General features: G+C 40.6%; 1 protein-coding gene across 6 annotated transcripts in view; it reads right to left on the bottom strand.

Annotated features, from left to right (window-relative positions):
* Nucleotides 1-26,517, bottom strand: part of CTPS2 (CTP synthase 2) — a 113,323-nt gene that overhangs the window by 4,238 nt on the left and 82,568 nt on the right. For all 6 annotated transcript variants that reach the window (XM_024988274.2, XM_005228455.4, XM_015461787.3 and 3 more), the window contains 3 exons: nt 21,748-21,803; nt 19,721-19,817; nt 11,551-11,695 (listed from right to left, as the gene is read on the bottom strand). In XM_024988274.2, the coding sequence (XP_024844042.1) occupies nt 11,551-11,695; nt 19,721-19,817; nt 21,748-21,803 (298 nt within the window). The remainder of the gene's footprint in view (nt 1-11,550; nt 11,696-19,720; nt 19,818-21,747; nt 21,804-26,517) is intronic.

Here is a 26,517-nt window from a genome sequence, read left to right as displayed (position 1 = left end):
TAAAAGCATTCTTTATTCCTAGTTTCAAATATTACACTTCTATGTTTAATATAAGAAACATATATATACACATATATATATATGTATGTATGTATATGTGTAAATATATATATATATATATATATCGGGCTTCCCCAGTGGCTCAGTGGTAAAGAATCTGCTTGCAACACAGGAGACATAAGAGACATGGGTTCAGTCCCTGGGTCAGGAAGATCCCCTGGACGAGAGCATGGCAACCCACTCCATATTCTTGCCTGGAGAATCCCATGGACACAGGAGCCTGGCAGACTACAGTCCATAGGGTCACAAAGAGTTGGACATGACTGAAGCAACTTAGCACACAAATATAGAAAAACTTTGCCAATGCTAGAATTAAAATAGAGCTAAGATAAAATTGACATAATCATAAGGACAGTGCAGATTATAGAACATTTTCACCACTGCAAAAAAGTTCTTTTGGATAGCACTGATTTAGAACAAATGAATAATGATTTTAGCAAAAACAAACCATAATCTCCATGCGATGGTTCCCCTTGTCACTCACTAAGAAAGGTTTTTGTAAGGTCTGACTATATACAGTCAAAATCACAGCAAATCTCCTTCATGCATGCAAGTACCCTCCAAATAATGGAAGTATTCTTTTTTAAAAAGCTGTTTACTGTACTATTTCCAAGACAAAATCAAAATCACCAGCGGCAACACACAGGACTTGCCATCCTTCAACACTGGCTCAACTTACAAAACTTGATTGCCACGGTCTACATGTGGTTCTTTGACAAACGAAAGGCTTGTCATAGTCAAGTTTGTTTGTCAAAGACTCCTGGTTCCTAGTCAAGTCCTAAAAGAATAAAACACACATTCCAAGGCACCAGGGCAACGGCAGAGTACCGCCTCACACAGTCCGCCTTCTGTGCTACCCTGAGGCAGCTGCTAAGCCATTTCTTATTCGTTAACACAAAGAGGTAGTTGGAATTAAAAAATTCTAATAGCATTCTTAAGATCCCCAGCATGCATAAATTCCTATAATACTTTGTATCAAAATCCATTTCATGTGGAGAAAGCATGTTTTAAAACAGGTTGCCATGCACACAGTTTTCCCCAAAGCGCTGTTATCACTATACTTACTTCCTTCTCAAAGAGCCCCTGGAAGCCATAAAATATAAGAGCAACGGAATGAATAACTTAGTATGTTTTGAATGAGTCTTGCATTGAATAGTAAATGGTAGAACACAACCCTGGCAGGACATTAAAAGCACAGTAGTCTGTATCAGTATTAACTCCATCCCTGGCTGACACTGCATCATCAGCAGGCAGTGAATCACGATCAATTAAAGAGCACCTTTTCAGCAACATTTAATCCCTTAGGGAAGGCATACTCAAATGGTGCTTATCAGCAGTACTTTACAAGAAACAGTCTCAAGGTACGGTTTTGGAATCCAACAATAAGCAGGGGAGCTGTTTTTAAGATGTTTGAAAAAGCTGTTGAAAAAGAAAGCAAAAAAGAATCTTCTTTTCCAGTTCACTTTTGCTTGAAATGTAACACAGGGGGAAAAATAGTATTTTTATATCAGTTCAAAGTTTACAAAGCACCATCTTAACTGTCCTTCACAGCAACCCTAAAGGATGAACATCCTGAGGTTTAGGAGTGGGGACTTGAAAAAAAATTATCCAGGAAGTGGCATATCCAGAAAATAAACCCATAGCACCTGCTCTGTTTGTCCACACTATCCCCACAAAAATAAAATATTTGCACTTTATATGGCAAGAATGGTCCCTGGCAACATCAACCATGCAGACCAAAAGTTAAAATAAAAAGCAAGGTGATTCCAAGTTTAAAACAGTGCTGGAAAATGCACATTAGATTCACACAGGAGAAAAGGAGTGTCTTACTCTCCTAGCCAAAGAGAAAGAATCACCCCAAGTGGGATAAGGATGCCTTAGAGGGAGAAATGTATACTCTAATCAGCAGAGAGACCACGCCTACCTCTAATGGCCATCATCAGTAACCATTTGGGGAACCAGCATCCTAACAGGCTACAGATTACCTTCCACCAGATTGCCAGCAGAAGGTGGACTGAGAAAAGGAAAGCTGGAGGCATGAAGATCAGGTAGGAGGCTTTGCAGCAGGCAAGAGATTAATAATAATAATAATAGCACAATAACAATTCCCATTTAATTTCCTACCATAGACCAGGCACTGTGCTAAGTGCTTTCCATTTAGGAAAAAAATGCACTCTTCGTTACTACCTTGTAAAGTGGGTACTATTACCATCTCCTTTTTATAAAAACCATCTTAGCTGGGGGTCTGTATCTGAGGAGACTCTTAGAATATTGATGGATGGGAGGTTTCTGGGATATGAATACTGGGAAATGATGTTCCAGTTGCTATGTGTGTGCACTTTTACAGGAAGTGAGTCCACAGCTTTCATCACTTTCTTGGAAGGTGATCCGTCAACCCCAAAATGTAGAGAAGCATTAAGCTACCCGATAAGTCCCCAGGACAGGGCATGTGTTCTTATTGGACTAGTCCTTGATTCTCTTGTGCCCAGCACCATGGCTGGGGTGGTGTGAGCTCCAGCACATGTGGTGCGTTGAGTAGATGCTAAAGCGTGCAGCCATCAACAGAAGGAGCATCATGCAACTTGGAAAACTGGGTATGAGGTGTTCAGTTCAAAAGATAAGCGTCTCTAATTAAAAACTGAGGTGATACTTTGAGAACATATGAATATCCCACTTTTCAAAACCTTTCATCTAATGGTTTTGGCATCCACTTATGATCCCTTTTTGACTCAGTTATTACATCAGGGGTGGCATCTACATTTTTTAAATTGGCCTTTTTTTCCTGAGTATTATTTTGTAATTTTAAAAACATATAATGTGTTATAATCCAATTTTGTCATTACTGTTTTTGGTGTTCAAATTGTCCAAATGAGGCCAGCAGGAATCCTTTCAAGCTAGCTTCTTTGACCTTATACAAAATCTTCCCCTTGGTTTTTAAACTCTTCTTTCCTTTAAGTCCAGCAACACCTTCTGGCCTCATCCTGTACTTTTCTTGTCCCAGACTTGAAACCAACCATTTCTTCCAGGAGCCCTAGTTCATTTCAGTGGGGGATGGTATTTTAGAAACCAAAATGGAGAAAAATGTTTCTTTACAAGAGACCTCTAGACAGTCACTATCTTAATCAGGTGTTAAACTCAGCACCATTCACTGTGTGACTAAAGAGGGAATATTATGTGCCGCACGTGCCTCCTGATGTGTCCTTATGAAGTCCACGACATCCCCAATGAACTATTCTTCCAAAAATGCCTAACCTGAATCGAATCAAGACAAAATATGAATCAAATTCTGGTCATTGCTACAACCGGCCTGGCCTCTTTATTTTAAAAGTCACAATATTGTAAAGTAATTATCCTCCAATTAAAATAAATTAATTTTTTAAAAAAGTCATTGTTATGAAGAACTGAAAAAGAGAGGGTGATTACCCAGATTTAAAAAAACTAGGAAACATAACCAAATGAACCTCAAATTCATTACTGATTAAATTTTTTAATTTCAAAAAAAGCTAAAGAGACATTTGGGGATAAATGGAGAAATTTTAATATGAACTGGATATTAAATGATGTCATGGAATTAATGTTAATTTTCTTAGGTGTGATCATGATACTGCAGTTATGTGAGACAATGTCTTCAATTTTAGGAAATGAATGATAAAGTATTTAGGAGTGAAGTGCTATGATGTTTGCAACTTATAAGTGCTTCTGAAATAAGTTTATACAGTGAGAAAGAGAGAGAAGCAAACATGGTAAAAAGGCAACAATTGATGAATCTAAGTGAAAGGTATACAAGTATTCACTGTACTACTCCTTCATCTTTTCTATAGGCTTGAAAGAATAAGAGAATTAAAAAAAAAGAATTGGGAAAAATACACACACACACTCACTATTCTCATTACAATCACGAAAGGAGTCATGTATGAGTATAAGCTAAAGACTGGAAGGAAAGACTCAAAAGCGAGGACAGTGACCTAGTTAGGTTTACAGGTTTATGGATTCTTTTTCCTATTTTCCAAATTTTTTCTAATGCCTCAGCTAAAAGTCAACAGAAAACAAAGCTTTCCCAGGCTTGAAGACAGCATATCACTTCAAAGGAAAAGCCCAGTAGTCACAGGAGAGAAACCAGAGACAATGGTGAAGGAAATGAGTGCCTTCGCTCCCTGACTGCAGAGATTCAAAGAGAAACGTGAAGAGGAGCCCACAAAGAATCAGGAAATAGAAAGCACTGACTGCACCTCTGTGCTTCCTTTAAGACCCTCTGATTAGAAAGTAGTTTCAACTCTTGAGTTTGGTCTGAAACAATCAAGCAAATACAGTGCACCACGGAGTCAACTCTCCTCCCATTTCTATACCGGCCTGCCTTCCGTTTCAACTCAAATAGACGATTTTTCTGCACAAGAGATAGATTGTGTTGGGTGGAGACATGGAATTTAAGATCCTAAAACCTAGAATAAAATGCTGCTCACATGTCTTAAGATTCTGCTTTTATATTTTAAAAACTTGTTTTCCCAAACAGCTCCATTTCTGTGAACTGAACTCCATCCATCTCGGTTCTTGCTTTCTGACACAGAACAAGCACTATCTAAGCAAGAGAGTTTTACTCTGACCTGACAGAGGAGCATGATAAATGCCAGCATCACCAAAACTGGAAGTCATTCCTGACCTCAGTGTGGAGTGACTGCACCTCAGGGCCTTGTAGGGCAGCCTCAGAGACACACAGGCTGAGAAACAACCTATGACTTTAGACTCTTATCCCTCTTCTCTTTCCAGTTGCTTAAAAATGGAATTCTGAAGCTGCAAGGACCTACTGTATAGCACAGGGAACTATATTCAATATGCTTTAATAAACCATAATAGAAAAGAAGATATATATAAAACTGAACCATTTTGCTATACACCAGAAACTGAAACTAACACAACATTGTAAATCAACTATACTTCAATTTTTTTTAAAAAGTGGAATTCTGGACATAAATCATGTGCTTTGTTTCTACATACTGAAGAACTCACAATTATAAGAATCTTTGGATATTCTATTTCATATAAATCTCCTACAATTTTTTATTACAATTACATGAAGCAGTCTCATTCCATTACATCATATACCAGCAAAACCATGCAGATTTGTGGTTACTGTTTAAACATGGGACAAATTATACTTAGACACTAGGAGAGAGATATCAGCAAATAATTACAATGATTTATTTAATGGACCATAATTTCCCATTGGAGTTCTTTATTCTAAAAATGGTTTACTGGACTTGTGCAAAAGAGTTAACACAATAGGCTTGAGGCTGACATCTTTAGAAGGGCCTGTTGCTGGGGAACTTGGCTTTCAAAATATTTTCTCCATTACTAACTGATAAGGTCATTTTTGGGGGCCTAGGCTGTTTGTACAGGCAATGTGATCATGGTGAACACTTGCTTTCCTCCTGGGAGCCTGGAATCTGGGTGGTTGCTAGGCAGAGAATGTCCATGTGACCAGCCTCCTATAGAAACTCTAAAGCCTGAGTGTCAAATGGGCTTCTCTGGGTGTAAACATCACACACTGCATTTGTACTGCTGGAGGGAGGGTGAGCTCTGTGTGACCTCTCACGGGAGGGAGAGAGCATAGGAAAGCTGCAGATAGATTTCTCCAGGCTCTACTTACACCTCTTTCCCTGCCTGAGCAAGCTGTGTATGCTTATTCTGTCACTGAAATGAATTTTAGCCATGAGTACAACTATATTCAGTTCAGTTCAGTTCAGTCGCTCAGTCGTATCTGACTCTTCGCGACCCCATGAATCACAGCACGCCAGGCCTCCCTGTCCATCACCAACTCCCAGAGTTCATTCAAACTCATGTGCATCGAGTTGGTGATGCCATCCAGCCATCTCATCCTCTGTCGTCCCCTTCTCCTCCCGCCCCCAATCCCTCCCAGCATCAGGGTCTTTTCCAATGAGTCAACTCTTCGCATGAGGTGGCCAAAGTATTGGAGTTTCAGCCTCAGTGTCAGTCCTTCCAATGAACACCCAGGACTGGTCTCCTTTAGGATGGACTGGTTGGATCTCCTTGCAGTCCAAGGGACTCACAAGAGTCTTCTCCAGCACCACAGCTATATTCAGATTGCTCCTAATCAATCATTAAATGTGTGGGTGGTCTTAGAGAATCCTCCAAACAAGATTTAGTTTGATTTTTTTTTATATTTTATTTTATTTTTTAACTTTACAATATTGTATTGGTTTTGCCATATATCAACATGAATCCGCCACAGGTATACACATGTTCCCCATCCTGAACCCTCCTTCCTCCTTCCTCGCTGAGTCACCAGTCCAGGTTCGATGCACGATTTAGTTTGATTTTGCAAGTACTTTTGAGTAGCTTATGCAAACCTAAAAAAATAATATCCTAAAACCATTATGCCTCTTGAACAGACTCCCACAAGTCTAAAACCAGGTGGACCTGGTCTTCATAACTGCTACCATTCTAGAAGATACCAGAGTAGCTAAGAGTTCAGCTCACCAGCTCGAGATCCCAAAGTAATATTCTTATTGCAGTAAAATATAAACACAGTAAAACATAAAGGTGCTCTACATGGCAGAAAGCAAAAGTTAGAGCCCAGGTGTATTTGCTCAAAGCCAGGGATTTTTACATTGTGGGTTTTTCAAGACATCAGCGGCACATATGCCATACATTTAAATAATATCAGCCTATTTCTGGGAAAGGAAGCCATTATTCTAGTGTTCAAATTTCTTGTCACATTTGTTTAGGATTGATTACAGACAGTAATCTTGTTTGACAGAAATACAGTCCCAACTCAGCTCACATTAGAGCCTGGCTACCAAAGCAGTTACTTGCTTTTCAATGCTCACTAACACTGGATCTGGGCAGGGAGGAGCTGAAGTGCAAGGTTCCTCTGGAATCCTAGTGTCTGCCACTGGATTAAGTCATGGGCACCATTCTTAGTTGGAAAGCCCCCTGCAAGGTGTCAAGATTAGACAAGACTGTATCCTCCCGGGGTATATTTAGTATAGTAGGGGATATATCCTCCCCTACATTTAGTACTGTAATGGGAGTAAACAACCACTGCATATTGGGGAGCAAGAGAGACGAAGATAAATAAGATGCTGGCTTCTCTTAACAATTGGTGGCTGATACACAGGAATTCTCTGATCACCGTGGAAGCCTGCTAGTCAGCTGTGATTACAATCTCAGCATCAGAGTCTTGTTAAGAGACACAGTGTCTTGCTCAGGAGTTGCTAGCAAGCAGTTACTTTTCTTAGAAACTACCAGTGAACTTTACCCAGAGACTACCAGCCCCCAGGTGGGAACTGACAGGCCAGCCAGTACAGAGGTGGGCAAGCCACACAAACCAGATGTCATTTATATATTAGTTGATACTTGCAAATAACCATATAGTTATACGTGAACAATTATGCACGTGTTATTTCTCCCAGCCATCTAACTTGTTCCACTGTCATCCTCCTTTCACGTGTGAGCACCTGAAACAACGGAGAAAACAGAGTGGCAGGGAAGGGTCAGAGCATATATGCAACAGGGACCACACTGGAATATCCAATCTGCTGTGTAAGCTGTGCAGCATCACAGCACAGGAAACGCATCTTCATATGCAATCTCATACAGAACCAAGCCATGGGAGCCAGGACAAGTGGAGCTGAAGCTTCACTGAAGCAGGGAAGCGCCTGGAACCACCCACCCCAGGCCACTCCTCAGAGCAGCCTGTATTCCAGCTCCACAGGGCACGGTGTGAAAACCACTGCACTGGTTCAAGAGTACAGGGAGTGATCATTAATTCATTAATAGGTCCAACGTTCAAAATATGTAAAGCTGTTCCCATCTGAACACACAGTTAAAGGAAATTCTAGGGAACTGTGAGGCTCTCCTAGCAGGTAATACTCCAAAGAGCAGGCTCATGTAACAAAGTACACACAGACACACCATGCCATAATCCTTTGTTCAGTCACTAAGTTATGTCCAATTCTTTGCGATCCCATGGACTGCAGCACACCAGGCGTCCCTATCCTTCACTATCTTCTGGAGTTTGCTCAAACTCATGTCCATTGAGTCGATGATACCATCCAACCATTTCATTCCTTGTCACCTCCTTCTCCTCCTGCCCTCAATCTTTCCCAGCATCCAGGTCTTTTCCAATGAATCAGCTCTTCACATCAGGTGGCCAAAGTATTGGAGGTCCAGCTTCAGCTTCAGCATCAGTCCTTCCAATGAATATTCAGGATTCAGTTTCTTTAGGATTGACTGGTTGCATCTCCTTGCTGTCCAAGGAACTCTCAAGAGTCTTCTCTAGCACTACAATTCGAAAGCATCAATTCTTCAGCACTCAGCCTTCTTTATGATCCAACTCTCACATCCATACATGACTACTAGAAAAACCATAGCTTTAACTATACGGACCTTTGTTGGAAAAGTGAAGTCTCTGCTTTTTAATATGCTGTCTAGGTTTGCCACAGCTTTTCTTCCAAGGAGCAAGCATCTTTTAAGCCATTCATATGGCTTCAGTCACCATTTGTGGTGATTTTGGAGCCCAAGAAAATAAAGTCTGTCACTGTTTCCATTTTTCCCCATCTATTTGCCATGAAGTGATGGGACCAAATGCCATGATCTTAGTTTTCTGAATGTTGAGTTTTAAGCCAGCTTTTCCACTCTTCTCTTTCACCTTCTTCAAGAGGCTCTTTAGTTCCTTTTCACTTTCTGCCATAAGGGTGGTGTCATCTGCATATTGAGGTTATTGATACTTCTCCTGGCCATCTTGATTCCAGCTTGGGATTCATCTAGCCTAGCATTTTGCATGATGTACTCCACATATAAGTTAAATAAGCAGGTTGACAATGTAGAGCCCTGACATACTCCTTTCCCAATTTTGAACCAGTCTGTTGTTCCATGTCCAGTTCTAACTGTTGCTTCTGGACCTGCATACAGATTTCTCAGGAGACAGGTAAGATGGTCTGGTATTCCCATCTCTTTAAGAAATTTCCACAGTCCTGGCAGTCCTCAAACGCAGTATCACAAGACTCATTTGCTACAATGAGTGTCCACAATGGTAACTTCTAAACAAGATATATCCAGTTATTGTGGTAGTAACCCCTACCTAAGCACATGATTCTGGCCAGTTCCTTTCACTGTTAAAGTTATTACATACGATATTCTTAGATGAAAAGAAGTAAAGATGTAAAATCTCACCAAACTAGTATTTAAATTGTAAAGGAATTTTAATGAAATTTAATGAAAATTAAATTTTAATGAATTTTAACAAAAATCCCTGAGGATTTTAAATTCAAATTAGACTTTTAAAATCATTGTACAGGTCCTCCAGAAGAAGAGGTAAACACATTTTTAAAAATATTAAATAATAAGAGTAGGGTAAATAAGGGCTCAACTTACAATAATGCTATCACAATGAAAAGGGTGGTAAGGATTCAGAAAAAAGAGATGAAATCACCAGTGGAACAAAACAGAAATCCCTGAAACAAATCTAAATTACTTAATTGGTGAGAGTGGAGTGGTGTCAAGGGGACGGAGATCCCTACCTCATATACCACACCAAAAATAAAGTCCATATATATTACATATTGAAATTATAAAACTGAAACTATATCAGTCTCCCAAGGCAATAGAAATAAAAACAAAAATAAATAAATGGGACCTAATCAAACTTACAAGCTTTTGCACAGCAAAGGAAATTATTTTTAAAAAAAGAAAGAAAAAACAAGCTACAGAATGGGAGAATATTTGCAAATGATGTGAAAGACAAGGGCTTAATCTCCAAAATATACAAACAGCTCATGCAACAACAACAACAAAAACCAACTGAAAAACGGACAGAAGACCTTGATAGACATTTCTCCAAACAAGACCTACAGATGGTCAACAGGTACATGAAATGATGTTCAACATCACCGATTATTAGAGAAATGCAAGTCAAAACTACAATGAGGTATCGCCTCACACCAGTCAGAATGGCCATCATTAAAAAGTCTACAAACAACAAATGCTAGGGAGGGTGTGGGGGAAAGGGAACCCTCCCACACTGTTGGTGGAAATGTAAATTGGTACAGCCTCTGTGGAGAACAGTTTGGAGGTTCCTCAGAAAACTAAGAATAGAACTACCATATGATCCAGCAATCCCACTCATGGGCATATACCTGGGCAAAGCTATAATTCAAAAAGATACCTGCACACCAGTGTTCATAGCAGCATTGTTCCCAATAGCCAAGATATGGATACAACCTAAATGTCCATCGACAGATGAATGGATAAAGAAGATGTGGTACATACATACAATGGAATACTACTCAGTCATAAAAAAGAATGAAATAATGCCATTTGCAGCAACATGGAGATTGCAGCAGACCTAGAGGTTATCATACTAAGTGAAGTAAGTCAGAAAGAGAAGCACAAATACAATATGATACCACTTATACATAGAATCTAAAATATGCCACAAACGAACCTATCTCCAAGACAGAAACAGACTCACAGACACAGAGAATGGACTTATGGTTGCCAAGGGCGAGGAGGGAAGGGAGACGGATAGACCGGGAGTTTGGGATTAGTAGACACAAAATATTACATTTAGAGTAGATAACCAACAAGGGCCTAATGTATAGCACAGGGAACTATATCCAATTTCCTGGGACAAACCATAATGGAAAAGAATATTTTAAAAAGAATATATATATATATATATATATATATATATGTATAACTGAGTCACTTAGTGTACAGCAGAAATCAGCACAACACTGTAAATCAACTATGCTTTAAATTTTTTTCCTCTGAAACTATAAAAGTGCTAGTGGAAAACAAATGGGTAATTATATAATAATCTTTTGACAGGGAAATAGTTTAGGCATGATACTAAAGACATAATCCACCAAAGTAAAAGATCTGACCACGTTTAAAGAAAACATAAATAAGGACTACATAAAGTCTTTATTTAAAGTTCTTTAGTGAAAATAAAAACTAAAATAAACCTAACAAAAACTAATGAAAACCATTAACAACTTAAAAACAAAACCACTCTGAAAAAGTATGTGTAATCAAACAAAGGATTAATGTCCTTTATATATAAAGAGCTTACTAATGATCAAGAAAAAGGATAATAGCAAAAGGAAAATTAGGGCAAAAGATATGAACAGGGTATTAATAAAACAAAAAAGCCAATAAACATATAAAACATTCATGTACATATATTACTCAGAAAGTTAACAAAAGAAAATCCCTTTTTTCACCTACCAAAATGACAAATATCTGTAAAATAATAGTCAGCATCAGCATGATTTGGAAAACTGATATATTACTCTTGTAGATGTGATTAAATCACTTTCATTCAGAGAAAAATGTATGCTTATTAAGAGGGGAAAAAATGACTCTCCACTTTAAAAAATAAATCCTACAATGATATTAAATTTTATGAGAAGCCTACAATGTTGATAATTGTATCTTGAGTCATTGCTAAGGACACAGTAAGCTGGTTACCTTGAAGACAGCTTGCATCCCTGTAGGAGATAGGCATTCAGATTCCCAGTTGCCGCAAGTAACAGCCCCAGGTATGGAGGGGAAGGCTTCATTGGCCTAGAAGAAAACTCGGGATGGAACTGGACACCAACAAAATAGGGGTGATCTGAAATGAGAATAATTATAATGCAATTGAAGCTGATAAATCTGACAACCATCCTTAAAATCTTATGTTTAAATAAGAAAACTCATTAAATGGTAAGATTTAACTTGTTACCTATATCATAGCCAGATATTTTCATGATCCAACTTGGTAGTAGAATTTCAAATTGTAAAACACATCTCACTAACAAGAGATTCAGCATTTTATTTGTGGAAAGTATTAGATCGAGCAAAGTTAAGCAAAAGTTTTTGAATGGGAAGATGATCTGCTATCTAGGCCCTTCCAAGACTTGCAATGGTTCTATTTCCATGGGTGGGGTCCAGGGCAGGCTACCCCAAAGTATGTCTCAATGACATACTGATTATTTTGAATTAAAATTACTTAAGATTGAGCTGATGTAAGAGGGACACTTTGACACACACTCCACCCAGTCTCCCTAAAAGCAGGAAATAAACCTCTCATGGAAAGGTACACTCTCAACATATGGAGGTGGAAGGACATCCTTATCACTAGAGACACGGAATCTGGGCAGAGAAGCCTATATAAACACATTTTGTGACTTCTTTAATTTACTAGCCAAGCTCAAATTTCATTTAGATTCTTCACTAATTAAGCACTCAAAGCCTAAGTTTCTTTGTCCTGTTAATTCCTCATATATTTATTGTTTCTGTGTATAAAAAGTACAAAACCTACCTACTTTCTCCATTTTTTAGGTTCCATTTCTAAGAGACCTCCATTTGTACAATTTTTTCTTTTTCTCCTGTTTATCTGTCTTGCATCAATTTTATTATTAGTCCAGTCACAAGAACTCAAGAGGGTAGAGGGGAAAGGTCCCCTCCCTCAACAGCCTGATATCCTCATTCGTCAGGCTAACTGTAAGTCACTTTCAGATGGTTCAGGTCATTTCCTACAAGTTCTCCTTTCCCAAGGGATGGGTCCCCTGGGAAAGAAGCAGGTATAACTGCTTTTCTAGTCACAGCTCTGGGCTGGATATTAATCACAGACAGCACCAGGAAGCTGATCAGGCACTCATATTTCAGCTATGTCAATTTATCTTCCCCTTCGTGAATCACAGCCTTGTCGTGGCAAAGGGGCTTGCCTAACTCAATGAAGCTATGAGCCATGCCCTGTAGGGCCACCTAAGATGGACAGGTCATAGTCAAGACTTCTGATAAAATGTGGTCCACTGGAGAAGGAAATGGCAAACCACTCCAGTATTCTTGCCACAATAAGCCCATGAATAGTATGAAAAAGTAAAAAGATATGACACCTCAAGATGGCACCCGCCCCAGGTCAGAAGATGTCCAATATGCTACTAGGGAAGAGTGGAGGGCAATTACTAGTAGCTCCAGAAAGAATGAAGTGGTTGGGCCAAAGCAGAAATAATGCTCAGTTGTGGATGTATCTGGTGGTGAAAGTAAACTATGATGCTGTAAGGAACAATATTGCATAAGAACCTGGGATGTTAGGTCCATGAATCAAGGTAAATTGGACATGGTCAAGTAGGAGATGGCAAGAATGAATATCGACATCTTAGGAATCCATGAACTAAAATGGATGGGAATAGGCGAATTTAATTCAGATGACATGCATGGATGTGAGAGTTAGACTATAAAGAAAGCTGAGCACCGAAGAATTGATGCTTTTGAACAGTGGTGTTGGAGAAGACTCTTGAGAGTCCCTTGGACAGCAAGGAGATCCAACCAGTCCATCCTAAAGGAGATCAGTCCTGAATATTCATTGGAAGGACTGATGCTGAAGCTGAAATTCCAATACTTTGGCCACCTGATGCGAAGAACTGACTCATTTGAAAAGACCCTTATGCTGGGAAAGATTGAGGGCAGGAGGAGAAGGGAATGACAGAGGATGAGATGGCTGGATAGCATCACCGACTCAATGGACATGGGTTTGGGTGGACTCCGGGAGTTGGTGATGGACAGGGAGGCCTGGTGTGCTGCGGCTCATGGGGTTGCAAAAAGTCGGACATGACTGAGTGACTGAACTGAACTGAACTGAATGGAGAAACAGACATAGAGAACAGACTTATGGACACAGGGAGAGGGGAGGAGAGGGTGAAATGTATGGAGAGAGTAACATGGAAGCTTACATTACCATATGTAAAACAGATAGCCAATGGGAATTTACTGTATGTCTCAGGGAACTCAAACAGGGGCTCTGTATCAACCTAGAGGGGTGGGATGGGGAGAGAGACGGGAGGGAGGTTCAAGAGGGAAGGGACATCTATGGCTGATTCTTGTTGATGTTTGATAGAAAACAACAAAATTCTGTAAAGCATTTCACCTTCAATTAAAAAATAAATAAATTTAAAAAAATAAATTAAAAAGAAATGGCAAGAATACACAGAAAAACTGTACAAAGATGTTAATGACTCAGATAACCACGATGGTGTGATCATTCACCTAGAGCCAGACATTCTAGAGTCCGAAGTCAAGTGGGCCTTAGGAAGCATCACTATGAACAAAGCTAGTGGAGGTGATGGAATTCCAGCTGAGCTATTTCAAATCCTAAAAGATGATGCTGTTTAAGTGCTGCACTCAATACGCCAGCAAATTTGGAAAACTCAGCAGTGGCCACCAGACTGGAAATGGTCAGTTTCCTTTCCAATTCCAAAGAAAGGCAAAGCCAAAGAATGTTCAAACTACAGTACAATTGTGCTCATTTCACATGCTAGTAAAGTTATGCTCAAAATCTTTCAAGCTAGGCTTTAGCAGTACATGAACTGAGAACTTCCAGATGTACAAGCTGGGTTTAGAAAAGGCAGAGGAATCAGAGATCAAATTGTCAACATTCATCAGATCATAGAAAAAGCAAGAGAATTCCAGAAAAACATCTACTTCTGCTTCATTGACTACACTAAAGTCTTTGTGTGGATCATAACAAACTGTGGAAAATTCTTAAAGAGATGGGAATACCAGACCACCTGACCTGCCTCCTCAAAAACCTGTATGCAGGTCAAGAAGCAACAGTTAGAACTGAACATGGAACAATGGACTGGTTCAAAATTGGGAAAGGAGCATGTCAAGGCTCTATACTGTCACCCTGCTTATTTAACTTACATCATGCAAAATGCCAGGCTGGACGAAGCACAAGCTGGAATCAAGATTGCCAGGAGAAATATCAATAACCTCAAATATGCAGATGATACCACCCTTATGGCAGAAAGCAAAGAGGAACTAACGAGCCTCTTGATGAAGAAGAGAGTGAAAAGCTGGCTTGAAACTCAACATTCAAAAAAATATGATCATGGCATTCGATCCCATCACTTCATGGCAAATGGAAGGGAAAAAAGTAGAAGCAGTGACAGATTGTATTTTCTTGGGTTCTAAAATCACTATGGACAGTGACTGCAGCCATGAAATTAAAAGATGCTTGCTCTTTGGAAGGAAAGCTATAACAAACCTAAACAGCGCATTAAAAAGCAGAGATATCACTTTGCTGACAAAGGTCTGTATAGTCAAAGCTATGGTTTTTCCAGTGGTCATGTACAGATGTGAGAGATGGACCATAAAGAAGGCTGAGCACCGAAGAATTGATGCTTTTGAATTGTAGTGCTGGAGAAGATTCTTCAGAATCTCTTGTACTGCAAGGAGATCAAACCAGTTAATCTTAAAGGAACTCAACCTTGAATATTCATCGGAAGAAATGATGCTGAAGCTGAAGCTTCAATACTTTGGCCACATGATGCGAAGAGCTGACTCACTGGAAAACACCTTGATGCTGGGAAAGACTGAAGGCAAAAGTAGAAGACAGAGGCAGAGGATGAGATGGTTAGATAGCATCACCGACTCAATGGACATGAATTTGAGCAAACTCCAGGAGATAGTGGAGGACAGAGGAGTCTGGCATGCTGCAGTCCATGGGGTCACAAAGAGTTGGACATGACTTAGTGACTGAACAACAACAACTTATCTCCTGTGATGAAGAGTCTCCAAGTGATAAAAGGATGGCCTTTCAATATGTTAATAGTGGTTATGGCTCAAGGTGGCAAAAATTCAACATATTTTTATTTTCTTCATTATAATTCTTTGTATTATATGAACGTTTACAGTGAATCTCTTACATTGGGCTTCCCTGATAGCTCAGTTGGTGGAAGAATCACCTGCAATGCAGGAGACCCAGGTTTGATTCCTGGGTCGGGAAGATCGGCTGGAGAAGGGATAGGCTACCCACTCCAGTTTTGGGGGGCTTCCCTTGTGGCTCAGCTGATAAAGAATCTGCCTGCAATTGAGGAGACCTGGGTTCAGTCCCTGGGTTGGGAAGATCCCCTGGAGAAGGGAAAGCTACCCACTTCAGTATTCTGGCCTGGAGAATTCCATGGGCGGAATAGTTCGTGGGGTTGCAAAGAGTCGGACACTTCTGAGGGCAAATAAAGCTGTTACATATTGAGAGTTGTAAGAAACCCCTATATGAGCAATTTAAGTTCTCCTAGATGTAATAGGAACAGAAAAATAGTTTTTTTCAGGTATCTGGAATCCCCTGTTTGTGAACGGTAAAAATTAATGGGCAACATTTTCAAATCTGGGTAAAAATTTTCTAGGATTACAAATTCCTCTCCCCACTCAAAGCTCTCAAAAACTATGTGTATTCCCAGATTAGGAAGCAACTCCTAATTGGAGATTGGGCAACTCTCTATTCCCATAATTTCCATAGTAAAAGCATGGTTGATATGTAGTCCTTACTTTAAAAATCATTTTAATGGCCATATATATATCAAATGAAGATGATAAAATATAACTCTTATAAGAAGAAGTAAATATAATTTTAAATCTTTCAATGGGATGCTCTATGAAATGATCTGAAAGTCTAGTGTGGAATTCAAAATCACAAATCCCCATCACTTACCACTGAAGACCCCAAACTACTGCTCAGTAGTGAGGAAATCCTGGTTGAATAGCAATATCCACTCTCCTAAGGTTATCATTTAAAGTTTAGTCCTTATTGTAATTAAATAGATAACAGTCTAGCAGATTGTTCTCATCTAATGGTTATAAAGCTTTAGAATAGGAAAGGACTTCAGAAGTAGAGTAAATGTCCAGGTATAGATGCAAAAGCCTGGAGACGCTTTGTCCTGGTCAGCTAGCTGAGGTTTCAGCTTTCATCATCTGACTATTAGCTGACGCTTCCCTTTGCACCTGTGGGGCCAGGCGTGTCCTGGGGCACTCACTACCCACTTCAGAAGCCTTGATGCAAGGTCACCATTTGTTCTCTCCTGCAAGGACTGATCTTTCAGTTTTCAGATGATGATCTTTCTCCTACTTTGAGTCTTCTTTATAAAATAGTGGCAGTATCAGACAGCAGTTTTTGTGTTTCTTTTCATTTTTGCTGTGCTCTGCTCAGTCGCTAAGTTGCATCCAACTCTGTGACCCCATGGATTGCAGCCTGCCAGGTTTCTCTGTCCATGAAATTTTCCAAGCAGGAATACTGGAGCAGGTTACCATTTCCTTCTCCAGGAGATCTTCCTGACCCAATCGAACCTGCATCTCCTGTTTCTCCTGCATTGGCAGGCGGATTCCCCCTCACTGAGACATACCCAGGAAGCCTGTTTTCATTTTTACTTCTTATTAACTAAACAAAAGTTGGAAATCCCCCCCAAAAAAATTAAGCTTTGGTATACAAAATGGTAGCCCTTGGCCACAGGTGACCATTTAAATTCATTCAAATTAACTGAGCACATTTTAAGTGCTAAATAGCCCTAAACAGCTAGTGGCTACCATACTGAACAGGGCAGAATACTCCATCATTGCAGCAGGTTCTACTGGACAGCTCTGAATTCAGAAAATTCCAGTGTAGAAATCCACTATAGCATATCTAGGAAGAAGCCTCCTTGAATTAGAGGGACACTCTTGCCTGGAAAATCCTATGGATGGAGGAGCCTGGTGGACCGCAGTCCATGGGGCGCTAAGGGTCGGACATGACTGAGCGACTTCACTTTCACTTTTATACTTGGAGAAGGAAATGGCAACCCACTCCAGTGTTCTTGCCTGGAGAATCCCAGGGACGGGGGAGCCTGCTGGGCTACCTTCTATGGGGTCGCACACAACTGAAGCGACTTAGCAGCAGCAGCAGCAATAGCAAGTGTGAAAGCTTGGTGAGAGGAATGCCCTCTCCTCTCAGGAAAGTGTCCCCGCAAGAAAAGAAGAGAAACCATCTGTCCTTAGAAAAGAAACCAATGCAGCTTTTAAATTAAAGATGTGATGAATCCTACAGCACAGCATCTAGGGATGTCTCTGAAAGAAGCTGACAATATTGTGTTTTTGTACCACTAAAGACAGTATGGATCTATGAGCAATGGATCATGTCATAGCCAGGGAAAGAATATTTGAATGAATGGACCATTGCTCTGAATCACTTTATTCAAAAAATCCCCTATACCAAAATGAGGAAAGAGACCGAAAAGTTTTTATTTTAATGATATTCTACCAGTCAAATTGTCTTTTAAAGAATACTCTTAATTGCTTTGAAACATATTCTGACATTATACTAATCACAAGCTTTGTTGTTCCTTTTAGAACTCCTTCAGGAATATAGAGACTCATGGATATGGTAAGAGTAGCTAAGATCAAAGTCTTCTGGGAAGTTTTCCTTAATAAAATGAACTCCCTTGCAGTCAGCTTTTTTAAAATTTCAAGGTTTTATAGCAGGTCTCATTTCCTTTCCAACCCACATGAAGTTTGAAAGTGTCAATAGGAAATGAAATCCTTACAGTAAAAGAAGCTTCTAAGTGTTTGCTGATAATGAGAGCCGGGAGAATTAAAGAGAGTAATGTACTTGAACAAAGTAAATAAACAATAATTTGCTTAAGAAACTTCTTTGCCCTCTCACATACCAGACTTAAGAGACTTCAACACCAAACAGTGATCCACACTATAAAAATTGTAAATGATGGACATTTCTATCAAAAGGACTACAGAAAATATATCCTCATATTCTAATTTAAAACTTCAGGCATGGATCAATAATCTTAGGTGTAAAGTCCACTGAAAACAAGAAGAACAATAAAGTCCCACAAAAGTGGTGGCAGAAGGTGGCTATGGCCTGGTTTAGATCCAGCCCCTCCAGTGACTAGGTGGATGGCCCTGGCAGGTTTCTTAACCTCTGCATTCCAGTCTCCTCTCTAGAGTAGGAATAACATCACCTGCCTTGTAAGTTACATAGGCACACGGAGTCCCTAGCAAGGGGTCTGGTGAGAAGCATCCAGTGAGTGCATGCTCAGTGTCCACTGCTTGCCTTCTTTCTGGGTCCAGGTAACATGCCACTGTGGTCAAAGAAGCCTTTCCCAACTTCAAGTGTCCTCCCTGCTTGGAACTCTGAAGTACCTGAACAGTTTAGAGACAGAAAACGAAAGGGACAGAGAAAAGGAATCTGAAGTAGAAGAACAGTGACATGGGTTAAGATGGAAAAAGAAGTAGAAAAGTTAGAAGAGTAAGCAGTCCAGGCTATCTGGAGCCCAAGTATACAGATTGGAAAGGTAGGTTCTAGAAAATGATGCTACCATTTTTAGAGCATCCTGTATACACTAAGCATTCGATAAATAAGGGCAGTTTATCCAACAGATTATTGTCACATGTACTGCACAGTCAGTTACCAGTAGTGAGGAGAACATCAGGCCATTCTTCCTCAGAGGTGGGAGAAAGCAGAGTGCTCCTCAACAGTGGGCTGCCTGCCTTTCCCAGACCATTGAACCCAGAGGCTAGGAACAAGGGACACCCCAGGAAGGGGGCAAGGATGCTAAGGAAGCATACTACTGAAAGAACTAGTAGGCTCTGAACTACATCATTTTATGGCAGTTCACATAAACAGAGCCCAAAATAGTATTATAAGCGATCTGTTTTTTCATACACTTTATATTTAGTGTATATTATTTCTATTTAATTGCATATTTATTTCAAAAGAGAGAGGAGAAAAGAACAAACAAAATGGGTCTCAAGTTATATCTTTGTATGCTTACAGTTGACAGACAGACATTAGCTCACAACAAAAATTTTCAAAAATGAAGACCCCACTTACTTGCCAGTTCAATGATTTCCATCCTCTCTCCATCAACATCCTGACCTACAAAACTTAAGTCTTTCTGCTCAAGTTGGCTGATGAGGCTAGGATTCACCTGGAAAAACAAGAAATTAAGTGTCTTTGGACAGCAGAGCAATACAGACATATCAGCTTATGAATATGATTTTCCATTTTGGTGATGCTCTAACTAGTAGTTAATTTCAATTTATAGTCAAACCTCAAAGCCTATTTTTAAACTCATAATGAGCCTGAGAAGTAGTCTAATCACAGCCCTTAAATTTGGGAGGCCCATCTTCTGTTGCCCAAAGATAAGTTTCAAAAAGTAGGACTCTGAGATTACATCAAACTAAAAAGTTTCCACACGTGAAGGAAACCATCATCAAAACAAAGAGGCAGGGAATTTCCTGGCAGTTCAGTGGTTACAACTCCGAACTTCTACTGCAGGGCACCCAGGTTCAGTCCCTGGTTAGGGAACTAAGATCCCTCAAGCCCATGGCGAGGCCAAAAGACAAACTAACAAACAAAACAAAACAAGGCAACCTACTGAATGGAAGAAGGTATTTGCAAATTACACATCTGATAAAGGGTTAATATCCAAAATATATAAAGAACTCATACCTTTAAACACCAAAAAAGAAAAATTTTTAAATGGGCAGAGGATCTGAATAGACATTTTTCCAAAGAAGACATACAGGTGGCCAAAAGGTACATGAAAAGATGTTCAACATCACTAATTATCAGGTAAATGTAAATCAGAACCACAATGAGTTATCATCTCACACCTGCTAGAAAGGTCACCATCAAAAAGACAGGGAATAACAAATGTGAGAAAGGATGTAAAGAAAAGTCCCACAATGGTGGTGGGACTGTAAATTGGTCCAATCACTATGGAAAACAGGATGGACACGTCTCAAAAAACTAAGACTAAAACTACCATATGATTTAGCTATTCCACGTCTGGGTACTTATTCAAAGAACATGAAAACACAAATTCAAAAAGATATATGCACACTATGTTCCCTGGAGTATTATTTACAATAGCCAAGACATGGAGACAACATAAGGTCCACTGAAGGATAAAGAAGATGTGAGAATATATATATATATATATATATATATATATATAATAGAATACTACCTAGCTACAAAAGAGAATAAAAACATGCTTTTTGCAAAACAATATGGATGGACCTTGAGGCTATTATGCTAAGTGAAATAAATCAAAGAAAGACAAATATGATTTCATTTGCATGTTGGATCTAAAAGAAAACAAAACCAATGAACAAACAAAATAAAACAAAAAACAACTCACAGAGAAGAGGTTAGTGGTGACCAGCTGGGAAGAGGGTTGGAGGGCAGGCAAAATGGGTGAAGGGAATCAACTGCATGATGATGGCTGGTAACTAGACTTTCTTGAAGCCTTGAGACTAGCTTTTTATAGCCATCCCCTATTTGCTTCTTTCCTTGAATTACGTGTAATAAACTATCTCTCCCCAAATATCAAATCTACTTGAGGATTGAAACTATCTTATTTCTCATGTGACTAAACCAAAATCTTTTTTTATATATAGTTACATAAGCACTCTAAAGAGAAGCTTGGAACAAGTTTTCTACCACAACACTAGTTATAGATGACAACTTGATGACCTGGTTCACAGCCCCTTCCCTCATTCATGTCATCAGTGGCCCCTTCCCAAACTTTTCAGCCTCTCCTTCACAGAAGGTGTTTCCTCATCTAAAATCAAAGTGGGGTCCCACCTGTTCTTCTCAATCTTAACCCCAAATGCATACATGTGTGCAAGCTTAGTCACTTCAGTCACATTTGACTCTCTGTGACCCACCGGACTCCTCTGTCATGGAATTCTCCAGGCAAGAATACTGGAGTGAGTTGTCATTCCCTTCTCCATGGGATTTTCCTGACCCAGGGATTGAACCCACGTCTCCTGCATTGCAGGTGGATTCTTTACCGCTGAGCAACTGGGGATGACCCCTTACTCCACAGTGATTTAGTGTGAAAGATGTACCTCATACCGATGTCTGTGTCTTTCTTCTATGAAAGGTACATCACCATAAAGTTTCCCTGTAAAGATATGAAAGTGAAATTAATACTGGAGTAATCACCTTTGGAACCACATCCATGGCATCTGTGTGAGAGAAATCTCTTTGATCTCTGTCTATCAAAGGCCTAAAAATGAACTAGACTTTAGATAGTAATCTCGATTTTCTTTTCTTATAGGACAGTGATAGCTTCTTTGAAACTCTGAAGCAATTCTCAAGGAAGCCATTACCAGTGTGCAAAGGGAAGCCCACTATGGACTGCAGCAAAGACTCTCCTTTCACACGCCTGCCTGCAGGGCCAAAGGCCCCAGTGACGTCTGCACGATAGTGTCTGAGCAGATTCATAACAGGGCTCCTTTTACAAAAGAAGAAAATGAAACCAAGGGAAGGGAAAAGAAACCAAAGGACTTGCCCAAAGCCCAGGCTTGCTGGCTGCGTAGTCCTGTCCGGAGCCCAGACCTCCTTACTCCTGGCCCAGCGCTTTCTCCACTATGCCAGCCACCTCTGCTTTCACATGGTGCTGGCCACACTGGCTTACATCCAACTTTAAAAATATGCCTACCCTTTGACCAAAATTTGACCTCTAGGAATCTACCCTAGAAAAGAGAAACGAGGACACAGAGATAACCATGAAGATGTGACCTACTGCGTTCCTAGCAGGGGACAATCGGGAAGCAGTGCCACCTCAGGGCCAGAAGGCTGCCAGCACGGATGAGGGCACAGGGCCACACACAGTTCTCACCCAGGGCTGTGTAGTGGAGAATCACACACGGGGCTGCTTAGACAGGCCTATGTTGCAGTGGGGGCCACGGCCCAAGGCAGCAACTTGGGAATACCTGTCTGGGATGGACACAGGGGTCAGTGGGATGCCCAGTGACCCAGTGTAAAGTAGCCAGGAGCGGGGTCTGTCACCAGACACCTCTCTCTCAAGAACAGGCCCCAGTGGGCACGTGGAGAAGCAGGATGGCCACAGCACCAGAGCCGCTGTAGCAGCACTAACCCTCAGCATGCAGAGCCCAGGTTCACAGACAGGGGACAGGAAGACCCCGTGACGGTGCTGGAATGCATGGCCTAACCCCAGCAGAATCAGGAGCAGGTCTCCACTCCACAGGCAGGGGATTACCAGACTCTCCAAGATGTCATCAGGCCACGGAACAGTATGTTTCAACCAAGAAAGACCCAATGCCTCACATCCCATTTGAGCTTTTGACCTGGATAAAGAAAACGCAAACTGGCTGTATTCTCTATGACTTGGTATGATCAATTATCGTTCCTGAACTTCCATTTGCAATTCTGTGCATATAGACTGAGCTCCCTGGTGATGATGTTAATGACAGTGAGTATTGAAAGTATGTGCTTTAGAAGAAAAATGGGCAATAGTAGGAGCAAGGAACTCTTTTGAGAAAACTCCAACATGCCTCTGCCAAGGGGTCATGTGAGACAGAGCCTTTGTACTAAAACTATTGGTTCATACAAATGAAAGAAAAATTGGAAGACAGTAACACAATAATGCCCAGTTGGAAAAAATGGACATATATCATGAAGTTACAAGAAAAAGCAGCTGAAAGATCTGAACCTAACTTTGGGAGGATTCTGACTCTCCTCTGACCTCTGATTTTGTCTTCGATCTTCTCCTCCTAGTTCAAAATATCTTCTCTGCTTCCTTCATTAGAACAGATGACTAAGCAAATCCAGTAACAGAGTTAGCCAATACTAACAGGTGGTGAAGAAAATGGAAAACCCTCCAAAGATAAGGAATTATACTGAGGAGTTATACTTGAGTCACTGCAACTAGCAGGATATGGTGCAAACTTTTGAACCTGTGTGGCTTGTGCCTGCTGCCTGGCTTAAGGCAAACTTTCGTTTGCTATGAAATCGCAGAGGTCATAGGAAGAGGGGGTGTATAGTGACTCTGGAGCCAGACTGCCTGGCTTTAAATTCCATGGTACTTGTAATGGATGTGTGCCTTGAGCAAATTACTTCACCTCTCTGCCTCAGCTTCCTCATCTATGAAATAGAGGTAATGATAGTCTTTACTTCATGGCGTTGTTGTGAGGAATGAATAAATCGAAACATGTGATGTACCTAAAGCAGTAAGTAAACCATGTGATTGCTATCGTTATCTCTAGACTATGAAATCTAAACAGGAAGAATAGAAGCTAGAACGTAAGTTCTACAAGATAACAGACAATATAGGGACCCATCCCCTCGATTCTTGAGACTAGTGTCTAGCACATAGGCAGGCACTTGATACACTGTTTGTTTAATGAATGAAGCATATATATGGGAGGGTGTATATGGTACCTGATGGAATGTTTTCAGAACTTTGGAAATGTTGTTTTGTGCACTCGAAATCTTAATCACTGACAAATCTATTAAGAACGAATTGATGAAATTAATCCATTGTCATATCTATAAAAAAGGAAACTGTGTATTGTGAATCAGCTCAGAATGTTACTAGGTCAAAACACCTTAAAATTTGATTCTGATTTGGTGGCTCTCAGGAATCTAGAAAAATGGTATAGATTAATTTATTTGCAAAGCAGAAATAGAGACACAGATGTAGAAAACAAACGTATGGATACCAAGGGGGGAAGGGAAGGTGGGATGAATTGGGAGATTGGGATTAACATATATTCACTACTGTGTATAAAATAACTAATGAGAACCTACGGTATAGCACAGGGAAATCTACTCAGTGCTCTGTGGTGACCTAAAAGGGGAAGGAAATCCAAATAAGAGGGGATATATGTATACATATAGCTGATTCACTTTGCTGTATAGCAGAAACTAAAGCAACTATACTCCAATAAAAAAAAAAAGAAGCAAGTAGCAGCAAAATTTTAGAGAAAAAAACCTGATAAAGTCTTAGGACCTACCAAATACTCTCAATGTAGGCAGCAAGACCCCCAACAATGCATATAACAGCATCATCAGAAACAAAAACTGCCAAATGACAGCATCTCCTTCTCTAATTCACTACTGGGTAGATTCTGGCTTGTATATAAAACATCAGATCAGAACTACTAACAGTCCTGCCAATCCCCACCCTCCTGTTAGTAATCCTAGCATCTGAAGCTGAACTTTCTCTTTCCTTTTCAGAGCAAAAACGTCCCCCCTTCCAAAAGCTGTACAAGCTGAAAGGTGGGAACAATCCAAATGTCCATGGACAAACAAATGGATAAACAAAAATGGTATATATAGAATGGAATATTATGCAACCTTAAAAAGGAAGGAAATCCTGACAACACGCTACCATATGGATGAACCCTGAGGACTTAAAGCTAAGTGACATAAGTCAGCCACAAAAAGCAAATGCTAGATGACTCCATGTCTACAAGGCACACAGAGTCGTACAATTGTCAGAGAGAGAAAGCAGAACGGTGGTTGCAGGGGTTGGGGGTAAGAGGAATCAGGAGTTGTTTAATGGGTAAAAAGTTTTAGTTTTGCAAGATGAAAAAGTTCTGCAGATGGGTTGCACACCAGTGTGACTATACTGGGTTGTACACATAGAAACAGCTAATACAGCAAGTTTTCTGTTATGTGTATTGTACTACAATTAATATTTTTACAGTAAAAGGTATACATCCTCATTCTAGCCCCCACCATTTCCACTTCTGAGACATCCTTTATCCAAACCTCTCATCCCGACCCTTTGCAACCCAGCTTTCATTTCTGTCATTTTACTAAAGAGCAGATCTGTCCTCAGCGGGGACCCGAGTAATGCCCCCATCCCCCATCTGTGACCTCTGCTCCTCTCTGGACTCCCTTTGCCCCGCCTACCTGATCTGCATCCGCCACTGGGGACAAGTGCCCGAACTTACGCCCTCCCTTCCTCTCCCACCTTCACTACCCCAGGAAGCTGTCAGTCTGTCAGTTGTATGCTCCCTTTCTATTCCTCCTGATCCTTACCTTTCACCTGGCCTACACACTCCCTATTTTCAGAGGGCTGAAAGAAATCACCCCTAGCGTGTTGTTGTTCAGCTGCTCAGTCATGTCTGACACTTTGCGACGCCATGGACTGCAGCACGCCAGGCTTCCCTGTTCTTCACCATCTCCCGGAGTTTGCTCAAACTCATGTCCACTGAGTCGGTGGTGCCATCCAACCATCTCATCCTCTGTCACCCCCTTCTCCTCCTGCCTTCAATCTTTTCCAGCATCCGGGTCTTTTCCAACGAATCAGCTCTTTCCATCAGGTGGCCAAAGTATTGGAGCTTCAGCTTCAGCATCAGTCCTTCCAATGAATATTCAGGGTTGATTTCTTTTAGGATTAACTGGTTTGATCTCCTTGCTTTGCACTCATAGTGCGCAAAAGCTAAAATCACTACCTGATGAGCTTCATTACCTCTCTCTCGGTAGATCTGCCATGCTTTTGCACAAACATCTCTCAACTGCTGTCAGATCAGATCAGATCAGTTGCTCAGTCATGTCCGACTCTTTGTGACCCCATGAATCGCAGCACACCAGGCCTCCCTGTCCATCACCAACTCCTGGAGTTCACTCAGACTCACGTCCATCGAGTCAGTGATGCCATCCAGCCATCTCATCCTCTGTCGTCCCCTTCTCCTCCTGCCCCCAATCCCTCCCAGCATCAGAGTCTTTTCCAGTGAGTCAACTCTTCCCATGAGGTGGCCAAAGTACTGGAGTTTCAGCTTTAGCATCATTCCTTCCAAAGAAATCCCAGGGCTGATCTCCTTCAGAATGGACTGGTTTGGTGTCTTGACTCATTTTTAAGA

The sequence above is a fragment of the Bos taurus genome, chromosome X, assembly GCF_002263795.3.
Source record: "Bos taurus isolate L1 Dominette 01449 registration number 42190680 breed Hereford chromosome X, ARS-UCD2.0, whole genome shotgun sequence".
Lineage (NCBI taxonomy): Eukaryota > Metazoa > Chordata > Mammalia > Artiodactyla > Bovidae > Bos > Bos taurus.
Note: the sequence above shows the minus strand (reverse complement) of the source record. Positions and strands in the feature narration are given on the sequence as shown.